Raw genomic sequence first — 14545 nt, 5'->3', positions numbered from 1 at the left:
AAGAAGAAAAAGTTGGATGCATGTGTCGCAGCCAATGGCGCATCAGCCCCAGATGTTCCTTCCACTCAACCCAGTCAAGACCTCAAGGGTACATACAAGCCTGCCTGCGGGATAAAGGGCTGAAATAGAGAAATAAAAGTGTGGAGGGAAAGGAGCGACACGAGGGGATTTACACTATGTGACCTCACAACAACAAAAAAATATCTGTATCTGTAAAGAGCCTTCAGATGGGTTAGTATGTTGATGTTTGATAACTGTGAACTTTTTTGGGGGGGGCGGGGGACTTAAAAAACTGGCCATCATGACTCCCTTTTATCTAATCTAATAGAGTCAGATGTGTTATCCATGGAGTATCTTATTCACGAGACACAGATTTCAACGCGCTTTAATTTTGCAGCTGTTAACTGCTAATGATCGAATGAACTGTTAGAAAGGGCAGATTGGTGAGTTTTGTGTGGCTGCCGGTTGTAGCTTCACAACAGCTACAGTGACTCCAGGCATGCTTGCAAAAGTATGGCATGAGTTTGACTATCGTATGGCAAAACTCGAATGTCCATTCATTGAAAATCAGACTTAAGTACACAGTTTGCTGCGATAGATACTATAAGGTAATGAAAGTATGCACACGGGGCAATTACAACCACAGTGGAAGAAGTTTGCTGTGCTTGACGTGCAATCATGTGCAAGTGGGAAAAGTCCTGGAGAGGCTCAGTCCACGTCAAACTAAAACAGACAGGTACGCACAAGATGTGGAGGAAGTAGAGGAGAGTGAGACTTTCTGCCAAGAATGCCACATCAAAGCTGAACTCTTAACATGCATCGGGTCATCGCCAACACCCTTACTTACTTTACTTTATTGATTTATATAGCACTCTTGACAGGATAAAAACCACAAAGTGTTTCACAATAATATATAACAGATAAACATAAAACAGTACAATCAAACATACAGCACAAATCTAATTAAAAGCTAGTCTAAATAAATGAGTCTTAAAAGGATGTTTAAAAGAATAAATACAATCCAGGCAACGTAAAGATGGAGGGAGAGACTTCCACAGCCTGGGGGCCATAGCTCTAAGAGATCTATCACCTCTGGTTTTCAAACGTGTTCGGGGAACTACCAACAGCCTTTGATTAGATGATCTCAGGCTGCGAGAGGGAGTGTGAGGTTCTAAAAGATCAGAAATATAGAGAGAAGCGTCATGATTCAAAGCTTTAAAAGTCAGTACTAAGATTTTAAAATAAATTCTAAAATGTACTGGAAGCCAGTGTAATGAGCATAAAACTGGTCTACTGTGCTCTCTTTTTCGTGTCTTTGTTAAAAGCCTTGCCGCAGCATTCTGGACTGACTGCAGACGGTCAAGATTCTTTTTGCTTTAAAGAGCCACAATAGTGCCACTTGACTTTGGTACTGGGAGCAAAAAAAAAAGAAGATAAAATTATCCTCAAAAAATTAATCCTTAAAAATTAAAGTTGAGATTAAAGTTGGTTGGTGAATGACTGAATTAAGAATGGGTGAGACTGAATGGTACGTCAAGACCGATGATGCTAGGTTTTTAAACGCTCAAGTTTAGTCTTCAGCGCTTCTGTTATAAGATTTATCGATGTCCACTCTAACCTGTGAGACACTGTAAGACATAAGATACTATCTTGCAAAGCCACCCTTACTGCTTAATGTGCTGCTATACCAAGGCTTTAGAGCAGAGTACTGACAGCCACAACCACAACTAGAAAGTAAATCTGTAAGAAACACTGAAGGGCGAAACTAAAACACTGAGAAATACAACACAGATCCAACAGCTGTAAAAGCAATGGTTCAAATTCTGGTTTCATTTATGCTGCTATGCAACATTCAAAGATTTTAGGGTGATGAAAGTCAGGATTCGTGGGAGGATTTTAGTGTGTGGGAGTGGATAGCATCTCTCTGCAACTTTTTAGCAATGAATTGAATTGCATGTGTATTTTATTAGTTTTCATCTGTACACCGAGAATCCAGGCCTTCAAAAACAAGATGGTATCCAGTCTAATCTAAACCCAAGTAGAAAAATGTATTTATTATTAAACTGATAATAGTGAGGTCCTGTTGTGAGGTACATTGGACACACAAGTGGCTTTGGAAAATGAGGAATATCGAGCAGATGAATAAAGAGAAAATAAGGCACAGTGAGAGAGCCACCAGCAACTCCCAGCAGAAGCACTATCCTCGTCTCTTTCCTTTGTTGATACTGAGGATTGGATCTCATCTTTCACTGAGAACATTAAACAGAAAATCAAGCCGATCGATAGCTGAAAGAGACAAAGCGGCAAAGATGCCGCGAGCGGTGAATGCAAGCATCTCTGTTTGGCCGGCGGCGTCTGAGAGACGGCGAGCTGCAAATCAGCCAAACATCACCAGTGGTGTGGCTGAGACGGAAGGGACATTGATAACCTTAAACACTCGCAAAGGGAAGAGAAATACATCGCAGGGGGAATGAAACGGAACAAGTGAGAGTCGTGGGAGAGTTAGATGCTGCAAATCACCACCTGACCGTTCGTTACATCTATCTCTATGCCTGGTGTGTGTGTGTGTGTGTGTGTGTGTGTGTGTGTGTGTGTGTGTGTGTGTGTGTGTGTGTGTGTGTGTGTGTGTGAGAAGAAGGAGATTACATAGACTCCATGCCAGGGGCAGAACTTTGGATGAAACACGGTTAGAGAGGTTGATTAGCTACATTAGCAACAGCGTGGTGAGACATGGCATCACATGCAGTTTGACCAGGCCCCATCTGCTTACTGCTAAGAAGCAATCTAAAGGCCACCATAACAGACATCTGTGCCTGTTGTCTTTGGCTGAAGAAAAATCGTATCATGTTAATGTAATTCCTCAACCTCTAATGAAGCTTGTACAACACACAACGCAAGGCAGCTGCAATCTCAAGACAGAAGGAGCTCTTCACAATGTCTAAACAGTTGGCAGGGAACTACCAGCATTGTATGCAAATCATTCATGGCCTTATGTGGCTAAAGACCTGGTTCATTTTTATTTCAGCAATGTGAGATTTAAAGGAGTGAGGAGTTAAAGACTCCTCACTCCAGCAGTTTTGGTTTGTAGTCTCTCTATGCGCCTCTTTTCTGTTCCCTCTTTCCATTGGAAACGGCGCAGTCCCAGAGCTGCTGCTCAGCTCCATCTTGATAGCAGCCTCCCTGAAAGGCAGGCGTGTTGCACTCACTGTCCAGATTCTTATCTCTGTAATTGCGTTCCAGTCAGGGAGGAGCGCTGGTGGAGCTGGCAACAGCACTGCCCCTGCTCCAAGACAGAGGACATGCTCCAATGGAGGCTCTGGAGTGCTGGGGCCTTTAGTTCAACTACCAAGAGAGACATTGGTGCAGCTTTGTCAGCTTTGACATACATTCAGGGTCCAGATGTCTCTGAAGGGTGCCACTGGTTGTTTTAGGCCAACAGGCCACTGCAAGTTCACTGAGATGAGTAATTATATGTAAGCTTTTTCTTCACTATCTGACAGCCACAGCTGCAATTAGCTACTGATTAATCTGCTAATTCCTTGGTTTGCAAAAATGTAATTAAGCTGTAATTAATGACAAGGTTTTATGCTCAAATTTAGGACCGGGTCATAATATTACATTTTGTTTGTGTGTTTGTTTGTTTTTAATTACATATATTAATGCATAGATATATCTTCATAATGGAGATGGAATGGGACAATATTGTTGATATGGTTATGCTTTGATGTTGTATTACGTCTCCATCTGTACTTCACAGAGCAAGACAGTGCTGCTCTTTCAACAATGGATATAAATTTATATAATAAAGTTTGACAGGACACATTTATGTAATCTTAACCAGGGGCAACAGGTGCAAAGTTTGTTGATTTGCAGAAACTATTGCACACAGACTGTGGCGGCTTTCGCCACAGTCTGCTGAGTTTTTTGGGTTTTTTTTATTATTTCACAGAAAACTGGCGCTGCTCGATATGTTCACTGTTGATTTGACGAGTACATTCAAATACACCACTAAATAACTAATCAAAGCAGCAGCAGACAGCTCAAATCTTTTATGAGGCGAAATTCCTCATTTTGTCAATGGAGTCTGGTGGAGCGTAACAGCTCTGCTTCCTCGTCGTAAAGGCCCGTCTGACAGCAGGTGAAGTAGTGAAAATGTTCTAAATATAGAATCCACTAAAACAGATATCGATTCCTTCTGTTTGGTGGCTAAAATTCATTTTGCTGCCAGCCGTGCCCACAGCAGAGTACGGCTTTATTTTCTGTACAGGTGGGTCGTGTAAATACTGCCATCAGCTACAGGTAACACAGTAACTGCAGATCAGAACCTTATGCAACCCCAAACAGACTGCAGTATTGTTACCCCAAGTAAAAAAACAACAACAAAAAAAACACTGCTGTTATTTTGAACGTGAGAAAGAATATGCACAATGGTTTTAATACACTTACTGAAAACAGCTCCCGAATGAGAAACAATATGACTGCTGGTCTAAGGAGCTTGGAAAGAAAAGCATCTGGACATCTTTCACATCTCATCCAAGAAGCTTCAGAACTGAAGAAGCTTCTCTGATCAGAGGTGAAACGTTGTCAAGAAACTGAAAGATGTCCAGACGATTCAATGCATAACACTAACTTGACAATCTTGATCGACTGAATATCAACTATCAACTAAATCAACTGATGAGCCAAACATTTCGGCTTCACTAACAATTATAACAGCTTCTTTTAAAACGATCCCCGTCTTTTTTTTTTGTTTAAAGCCCAGAGTACTCTGGCTTTTGATTACATCATTTTGAGTCATTTCACTGTACAAACGTTTCTATTAGTGAAAGAGCAGAGAACTCATAGAGGTACAGTCAAAGGCAACCTTCCAAAGATGCTAAAGAAGAGCAGAAAATTGCTTTAGTGCCAGGCAAACAAACCAAGGTAGGTGAAAGGATGTGGCATTAGAATGACTGCAAAATAGGCTTTGAAGATCACAGAAACAGGAAGAGAAAGTGAGGGTTTGGGTTTTTTTTACTGAGCAATTCTGAAAGTCGGACACCGTCTGGGACCGTTACTATATTGATTACTGTTTTTTCATTATCACATTTTCTTTTTTTTAAATTTGCATTTGTTTCAAAATGATGCATCCAAGGTTTACCGCGGCTCACCACAGGCCTGTGCAGGGTGGTTACATATATAGTTATAGAATATAGTTAAAGCAAAAAAAAAAAAGAAAAAAGAAAAAGAAGATAAAATAACAGCTTTTAAACAAAATAAAAACCAATTAATCTGTGTAGTTACTCAGCCATAAGATTTTTTAAGCGACGCTGCCTTTTCTTTTAGATCTGTGTGCAGGTGATCTATGTTCTCTTCCCTGGAGGAAACTTCAACAGCTTCAATTTTCTAATAGAAACTGCCCTGCCCGTATATATGACTAGAACTTAATTTCCTTGGGCAGCTTTGAAAACAATATACATTCATTTCACACACTTTGGTCATGTAATTTACTCGGTGTTGCCTTTCAAATGTTCTACACTGTATCTCTTTGAATTTAATGCTATAAGAGTGAGTGGCCTGTTTATATCCTTGACAGGTATTTTCATCACAAACACTCACACTTTCATTCAACTCTACATAATTTTGTCGTATTCTTACCATCCTTTGTCATGTGAAAAAACAAATTCACAAAGGCCTCATCAGCACTTCCAAAATGATGGCGGCAGCACAACAGTTCTCATCAGAATTACACTAATGCCAGTGTTTCTTTGAACATCTCAATCAGTCTAATCCAATTCTGCACATACTGCTTCGCTGTGCAGCTTCACATTTCTACTGTTTAATGCTGCGCAAACAACTGAGAGCAAGTCCCTCAGAGGGGTCTCAGAAAAACCAACACCTCATTCTCTCAGCTGGGCTGAATTCATCATCTGAAAGCTGGCAGGAAAATCAATGAAAACTAATAAAAGGGTCATGCAGCGTGAACACAGGCCTTATTTGAATCAAGTCCAAGGATGCGGTCTGGACCCATCAAGTGCAGTGGCAATACTGGGAAAGTTTAGCTAGCTGCATGCCGCAGGAAAGATATTGACTAGAGTAGTTTTAAAGAAATTTTCTACAGCCACAATCAGCTTATTCCCATTTCTCAGTACTGTGTATGTATCAAACACTTCTATAAGGATGAGTGCACAGAGACATTTATAGTCTTTCTAAGTGGCACAGGATCAATGACCACTGGAGCCAGGAAGGTTTCTGATTCTAAGATTGTACTGATAACATTTACAAATCCAAATCCAAAATAAATCCTTAAGACTGCCCCCACCTTGGCACAGCATGCACACAAACACTCTATTCCAAAGCAAAAGAAGACTGCAGCACATACCTGCCACGTTTACTTTCTCTGAGTTTGGAGCACTGGGCGTAATAGTGCTGGTGCCGTTGCTCAGGTTGGGCCCTGTGCCATTGTAGATGTTCTCCACCTTGGACTCTAGCTTGCCCAGCCTCATCATGATGTTATCCAGCAGGACTGCGAGAGTCTTCTTCAGGTCTGCAAAATGAGAATGTTAAATGTTATTTCTCTCCAGCAAAAAAAAAGCGGTGTGTCAGGTCCATGAGTTGGAGTACAGTGCTTAAGTTGTCAAAGAGCTTAAGTTGTCAAAATCAACCTTTAATCTAAACAGTGGTGGGAATGGCATCAATGGGGGATTTCTTCTAAAAGCTGAAAGTGTTTAGGGAGCAAACATTTTAGGGAGAGGAATAAAAACCAGGCTAGAAATTTCTGAGAATTTTATAAAACCAAAGTTGGCACTTGTCTTGCCCCTGTTTCCAGAAAACCAGTTACTTTAATGGTACAACTGCACAGTTGAGGTTTCAGCTGTGTAGTGGCAGGCATACTGTTACTACGGGATAGACATAGGCAAGTGTATCTTTGATTTTTTTTTCACTTACTCAATCCATAAAATATGATATTTGCTCAGTGCTCTTGTGGAATGAGAAAGAGAAGCTGTAACTTTGGACTGTAGCTAGCAACACTGCGAGATGGTAGTACTTCTTCTGCTCTGGTGCAAGGTGGTTCACGTGTAGCTTCATGGAGCTCGACGAAGCAGAACAAGGACTACTACCGCCAGCTGCCATCTGAGTGTGAGATAGTCACCAAGTGGCACAAGTTGCTCCTAGAAGGATTTTGACTACAGTCCTAACGCTTTTGTTTGTTTTTTATTTTAAATTTGGGTCTCCAGCTTAAGTGTCATGGTCCTGGGTCATTTTGACCCAGCATTCTTTGTTTCCTTGTGTTTCCATATCATGTTAAGTTCATTTGTTGTTCTTGGAGTTATTCTATCAGTCCTAAGTTGTTCAGTTTAGTTTACTGGGTTTCCTCTCCTTGTGTTTGATTCCATGTCTCTCCAGCTCGTCATGTCTGTGCTCTCCCTCGTGCTCCTCAGTGTTTTTCTCTCCCCCTCTGGTCTGCATCTTTGTGTATTTCCTGTTTTGTTGTGAAGGTCCGTGTCTTATGTCCGTGTATTGAGTTTTGCTTCCCCATGGTCTCGTCATGTCTGATTACTCCCAGCTGTGCTCTCCTTCTGTGTCTCATTCCCTCGTTATCCCTCTGTGTATTTAAGCCTTGTGTTTGCTTCTGTTAGTTGCTGGTTCGTCTGTGTATCGTCACCTGTATGTCTCCTGTGTAGACCCTGTTGGACTTCTCCATGTTCCAGGTTTTTAGTTTTCTAGTCTCAGGTTTTTGTCCCTTTGTATTGTTTTGTAGCTGCTCCCAGTTTAGGCTTTGTTTAGTTTAGTTCCCTAAACTAAACCGGCATGTCTCTCAGCCAGCTGTGACTGCAGTGTCACCACCTGCAGCTTCCACGCCGTCGCCAGCAACGTCATCATCTGTGGCTTCCACGCTGTCGCCAGCAGCTCCTGCCTCGTCTGTTTCTGCGGCTGCCACGCCACTGTCTGGTCCACGTCCTGCACCTCAGCATCACCGCTGGCTGGACATCATTGAGGTCGTGGTCAGCCTCCTGAACTGCGTTGCCGCCTCCTTCCGCGCGGTCGGCCTCTGGATTCCCTTCGCCTGTGTCGCTGCTGCCGCTGCCTTCCGCGCAGTCGGCCTCCTGAACTAAACTGTTTTGGACTTCTGTGCTGCTGGCCTCCTAGTCGGCTCCCCGAACTTCTTATGGACTCTGTTTTCTTGGGCCCTAGCGTTTTTGGTTTTGGACTCGTGTTTTGTTTTGTGATCTTATGGTGCTCCTGTTTTGTTTCTTTGAACAAGAGTCTGTAGAAAATACCATCAGTTTTTGCAGTTAAATTACTTAAAGTGAAATATTAATCTCATTTAAATTTTGACCTGATTAAAACACCGTATAAATACCAGAGCTATCCCAATCTATCCTCAGGAGGAGACAAGTGTGGGGGTAAAATGCTATGGCATTTCATCCAACACCAGCCATAAATGTTACAATTGTTTGGGTGCACTAGAAAACAATTAGAAGTTGACCAAAAAGCTTGAGGCAGCCACAAGTGTCTATATGAGCTTCTAATATAATTCAGCAATAATTTTCTTAGTTTCTTAAAATAATATTATTACCAACAACACATGTCCAGTCCAGGATCTTGGGCTGGGCCCCTGTAAGGTGATTTGACCTCTGAGAGCAACAGCCAATGTTTTACGGCTTAATTACCACAAAACGGAAAGGATAGTAGTTTCAAGCTTACATTCTCTTTCTTTTGCTCTCCACATACTCCAAACACTGTTTATTAGTTTGCAGCAAAAACCAGCTCAAATATGGTTGGTCAATTGTGATATTTCTTTAGAAATCGACACAAACGTGCCATTAAAGCTGCCATCTGTAGTATGAGCAGTGGTATTCAGTCAGGACAAGCAAGGCAAGTAGTGCTTGCCTTTCTGTAAAAGTCCCCACATGGAACTGACTGAGGAAAATTGCTCAGCTATCTCTGACAATAAATAGCTTCAGCTTCAATGACAAGCAATGACAAGCAGTTAAACCAGACTTACCTGAGCAAGCCAGTAGGGTAATTTACCTATTGTGTTTATTACCATTAAGCACGAGTACTGGGACCAGTATTAAATAGGCACACACAGGCACCTAGACAAAAAGGTACAGCTATTGATATTTATGCAATGTTAATATATGCAATACCAACATAGCTGACATTTTAAAATTCCTAAGTGTCACTAGTAATGACACTTAGGGTCGAGGGATTATTCTTCATGTTGCCATGTTTCTCTGTGCTCTACTGTCATGGCTGACAGGGCAAAATGTTCAAAGGTTTGTGCTCACTTTACTGTATTTAATGAAAAATGGAGCTCAATGTGATATTCCGCATGTCAAAGGTTAGATGCTCTGTAAAAACCCTGACACATATACAAATCTGACTTTAAACTAAATTTGAATCAGTGCAGTGTAGTTGGCTGCCTTAGGTCTGATGCTGATGGGATTTGCCAAACTGTTAAAGCAACTGTTTCAACCTCGAGTCAAGATGAGGCTGTTTTGATGAAGTTAGGATACAGTTAACATTCCTTTTTTAAAACGTATTTAAATGATCTTATCCTTTGTTTTTTGGTTTTGTTTTTGTTTTGTTTTTTTCAGAAAACCAACAGCCCCAGCTTACACCAAGCCGTTGGACTATGTAATCAGACTCTCTGTTGCCAAGTTTGTTGTGAAAAGATATCAACCCAAGGCAACTCAATATGCATAAAATTGCCACTTTCCATATATCATTAGATTTGGAAGAGGCAGTAGCTATACCCTCTCTGTTGAGCAACAACACCTGCAGGTAAGAACCATAACAAATTCAGTTTGTTTGGGTTTTTTGGACATTTTCTGGAATGCACTAAAGGTTACAACATCCGATTTCTGAGGAATCTCGATCACAGCACTAGCGAGTTGGATCATAGCATGAGCTGAGAAAGTTAAATTGGAATACTTTGAGAACTTTAGGGGGATTATCCCAGCCCTTGACCCTGGAGGAACATTAATAACAGGGCTCTAGACTAACTTTTTGCCACCGGCACAAAAGTTAGGCGTACTCAAATTTTATAATAATTTATATAATATAATGTGTTTTTCTGGATACACTGTGCTTTTTCAGCATTCAAAGATTGATGACACCGTGTCAGAGCACTGGCTATGAATTTCAGAAGGATCAGGCCTTAACTTAACAGAAAAGTTAGCAATAGTTCTTTTCCTATTACAGCTCCATCCACTTCTGTCGTGCCTAGGCTGCTCACTAGGGCTGGGTATCATCACTGATTTCTATAATCCATTCGATTCCGGTTTTCAAAGTCCCGATTCGATTCAACTTAGCCTCAGACAGTCAGAAATATTATAATTCTGATCATTTATCAGTACTGACTTCATCAGAATTGTGAACATCACAGCAGATGCCTTTGTGTGAAAGTAACTGAGAATAAAACACAAAAAAACATGAAGGAGATTTTCCTGGTCTGGCTTTTTATAGCAGATAACCTTAAAAATATTCTACAATGTTCTGCATATAAAGTTTAAATTTCTTCAGTATTGAACAACAGAAAAAATAGGCTTTCTTGTCCGAGGTCATTTAAGTGAAAAAAAGAAAAAGAAAAGAAAAAGACAGCAGCCGACAGCGCTGTAAACAACGGTAGACTGGTGGGTAATAAGCGACTGAATAATACAGAAAACAGAGATTGGAGATGGGAAACTGTTCTTGAATTACAGAGAGAGAGATAGAGAGAGAGCTAGCTGTGCATGGAGTGTGATTTTAATTGTCGTGGAAGCAAAACAGCAAAATTCATGACGACATTGATCAAATGTGAAGCGTAGTTTGCTGCTTCTTTTGCTGCTGGCTTGGTGAATTTTGGTTGGAGAGAGACAAAACCTGCAGCTCAGAATCAGCGCAAAAAGACGTAATCACAGCGCGGACCGGACGCATCAGAATCGCTAAGCTCCGACAGCGTGTCCGTCTACGGGGCGTCGGGTGAGAAAGCCGAGAAAGACAAAGTTGATTCTGATGCGTCGGTCCGTTCTGTGTTTACGTCTTTGTGTGGAATCCGTGTACCTGCTCTCATTTGCTGTTTGGTTGTTGTTGAAATGGTTTTGTGAGCTTTAATCTGAGAATCTGGCGTTTCTGGCAAAACACAGTTATATTTAAAAGTCGATTCAGGATTTAATGAATAATATCGCTTTATTCAAGCTACTCACCTCCCACTTCCACCTGCACTTTCAACTGGACCACGGCCAATCAGAGAGGTCCCGCCCCTTACTATCTCTGATTGGTTTAGTCCACGATAGGGGCATAATGTGTGTCTGTGTCTGTTGTTGACCACAGGGAAGGTTGCAGATTTTTTTTTTTTTTTTTGCTACCCGAACAGTTGGTCGCACAGGTGCAACCAAATATTTTTTTTTAGTCGCACCACTGAAAAATTTGGTCGCATTTGCGACCAAATTGGTCGCACTCTAGAGCCCTGAATAAACACCAGCACATCTGCTTAGTAGGAAATGAAAAACATCAGTGACTATAACCACCATCATGTCTTTATTTTATAGTAAAATAAGGAGCGTAGCATCGATAGGAGTATTTATCAAGTGAGGAAGTAATATCTGTCACTATAATTACTATAGTTAAACGTGAGGCTTCACTATAATTAAATGTGAGATTGTGATTCAAAAACCTTCATTAGGCTGTGTGTTACTGTGAATAATGCTTTGACCTGTCGTTGTGTGCATTAAATGTGCTGCCAGGTAAGCTGGATGAGTAATGGCACACCTAGGGAAACATTTCTGCCGGCCTCCATCCTTCTTATTACGGTGATGCACTTGCAAAAACAAACCCTGCAGCAATAAACATAGTGAAATTTATTCTGTTATAAACAATAGTGTCAAACTAGGCAATGATGTGATTACACAATCACCTGGGACATTTCATTAGGCTCATGAGCATTAAAAAGAAGTGAAGTGATGACCTGGATGACTGAGAACCTTCACAGACATATTAAAAAGAAGTGATTACACAGAAACATAAGCCCAAAGCATTTATCAGCAACCCCTGTTCTTTCCTATCATCCACAACCAAAAGCTCAATCCAGCCAGGCAGTGGGCTCCATCTGACTGACAGTAAGAAAGAGCAGGGAGGCACACGGTGACCTACCATCCTGGAGAGGACGAAGATGATTAGAAAAGCAACATACCGAGGCTGCCGGGCCAAGCACAGAGCACAAGAGCTTTATATGTTTCCCAACCATGAAAGAAATCCACAATAGCTTGATAGCTACATGGTAACAGCAGATCGTTCCAACCAGTTCCATGGATCAGTTTTGGAAAGGCGGAAGAGTAAAGCTCATATCCAATCATATTCATTTCTAACAGCCTTTTTATTCAGGTTTAAAACTGACGCTGGCTGGTCAAGTGAGATGACATGACTGAAAAACTCTGCTTTCCCTGTCAGCAGCTCAATCCCTCATAACGTTATGTTCACTTGATGGGAAGCTTTCATTGCACTTGCAGTGACCTAACATTTTCTACTAGCATGATCATAAATGGTAAATAAAATGGTAAATGGCCTGTATTTGTATAGCGCTTTACTTAGTCCCTAAGGACCCCAAAGCGCTTTACACGTTCAGTCATCCACACATTCACACACTGGTGATGGCAAGCTACATTGTAGCCACAGCTGCCCTGGGGCGCACTGACAGGGGGGAGGCTGCCGAACACTGGCGCCACCGGGCCCTCTGACCACCACCAGTAGGCAATGGGTGAAGTGTCTTGCCCAAGGACACAACAACCGAGACTGTCCAAGCCAGGGCTCGAACCGGCAACCTTCTGATTACAAGACTAACTGCCAACTCTTGAGCCACGATCGCCTAAATAACAGTAAACAAACAGAAAGGTGCAGTCAGTGATTTTTCTGCTGCCATGTCCTTCCACCATATTTGAATACGGTGGCCTGGAAGCACATCCTCCTTCTGGCTAATCACATTTTACATATGTGGCCAGAGACGGGTCATATATGTAGTACACCAATGGAGAAGAAGAGAGGTTGTAGGCTTTTGCCTGCAGTGGAGTGACATTTAAATTTGTGTCTGCGCCTTACTTTATAGCTATGTGTTATTGCCGGAGTTCAGCATATCCTTAACAACTCACTTGAGTATCAGCGTCATAAATCAGAAGTGAGCTTGTCTAACTTTTCAACTTGTATCAGACTCCTTTCATTAACTTTTAAAGCTTCTTCCAGAGTAAATAAAGCTGGACGATTCTCACTCGGCATTGACACCTGAGGTAAACAGTGGACTGACTCTGGGGCAGATCCAGGCCAAACAGCAGCAGAAACACGCCAGCTGGCGCTATGGAGTATGACATGTTTATAATGTTTTTGATCTCTCTTGGATAACTAAAACATGTTTGTCCTGTAGCAGCCACTGTAGCTAGGGTTATGCACTTGAATTGTGAGATGTAAGATAACCGAAGCCAGTTGACTGCAATCTACTGAAATATAATTGAAACATTTTACACACTGAAAACTAAAACAGAAGACTTAATAAAGCAGGAACACAATGTCCACTTTAAAGTTGCTTGAAGAAATGAGCTTGAAAGAAATTATAGTTAGGAAGCAAAACAGGGAATTCAATATACTTGTACTAAAGGAATTTCAGAACCATATATTTCAAATGTAATTCATAAATCCACTTTCTCATTCACTTATTCAATTTAAGGTTACAGGGTGCTGAGTCTAACACAGCTTTCATACAGTGAAAGGTATTTTACATCCTAAACAAGCTGCCAGTTCAATGCAAGGCCAATCCAGAGACACAGACAATCATTCATGCTTACAGTCACACCTACGGCCAATTTAGAATCACCAATTAATCAAACAAGCATGTTTTTGGACTGTGGGATGAAGCTGGAGTACCCACAGAGAACCCATGCAGTCACACAAAGAACATCTCCACACAGAAAGGCCCCAGCTGGCTGATGATGTGAACCCAGGACTTTCTTGCTATGTGGGAAATAGCATATAGTAGCACAGGATTTTTAAAAATCTAAATATAACCCTGAAGATGTTTTTAAACACCCGCAGAGAGAAACAAATACCTGAAATCTTTCAGCGACTGGCTGTGTACAAAAAGGCTTGGACTCACTGATTAGATGCTTTTCAACATGTGGGTTTCTTAAAATTATCCTGACCATTAAAAGCAACTAACTGGCCCAAATCAGCTTTCAGGAGTTACAGTATTAAAACCACATGCATTAAGATGGCATGGGTCATTTATGGGTGGTAAAGGAGGAAACGCTGTTTCCCAGTAAACTCATTACGAATTGTATCAAGCCAAACACAGGAAGCACAGAGGATCCCAGTGCTCGGCTATCTAATCAAGGACTTGAAATGGACTGTGATGGGATATTGGACGCCGGTCAGCAGACTGCTACAGCAGTGTGAAAATCAATCGATCATATAAGGGAACAAAACAAACTGGACAGGAATCTGTTCCCTGGAACGACAGGTTGATGTATTACAAATAAATCTATGGATGGGGCTCAGACCACTTTACCCCAAACAAATCACAGAGTTTACAGGA

At 41.4% G+C, this 14545-nt stretch overlaps 1 protein-coding gene across 2 annotated transcripts in view; it reads right to left on the bottom strand.

The window, feature by feature from the left end:
- Positions 1-14545, bottom strand: part of mgat5 (alpha-1,6-mannosylglycoprotein 6-beta-N-acetylglucosaminyltransferase) — a 111701-nt gene that overhangs the window by 80620 nt on the left and 16536 nt on the right. For both annotated transcript variants that reach the window (XM_084921602.1, XM_084921603.1), the window contains exon 3: positions 6362-6526. In XM_084921602.1, coding sequence (XP_084777728.1) covers positions 6362-6526 — 165 coding nt within the window. The remainder of the gene's footprint in view (positions 1-6361; positions 6527-14545) is intronic.

The sequence above is a fragment of the Perissodus microlepis genome, chromosome 23, assembly GCF_051167445.1.
Source record: "Perissodus microlepis isolate ML-2025 ecotype Zambia chromosome 23, ASM5116744v1, whole genome shotgun sequence".
Lineage (NCBI taxonomy): Eukaryota > Metazoa > Chordata > Actinopteri > Cichliformes > Cichlidae > Perissodus > Perissodus microlepis.
Note: the sequence above shows the minus strand (reverse complement) of the source record. Positions and strands in the feature narration are given on the sequence as shown.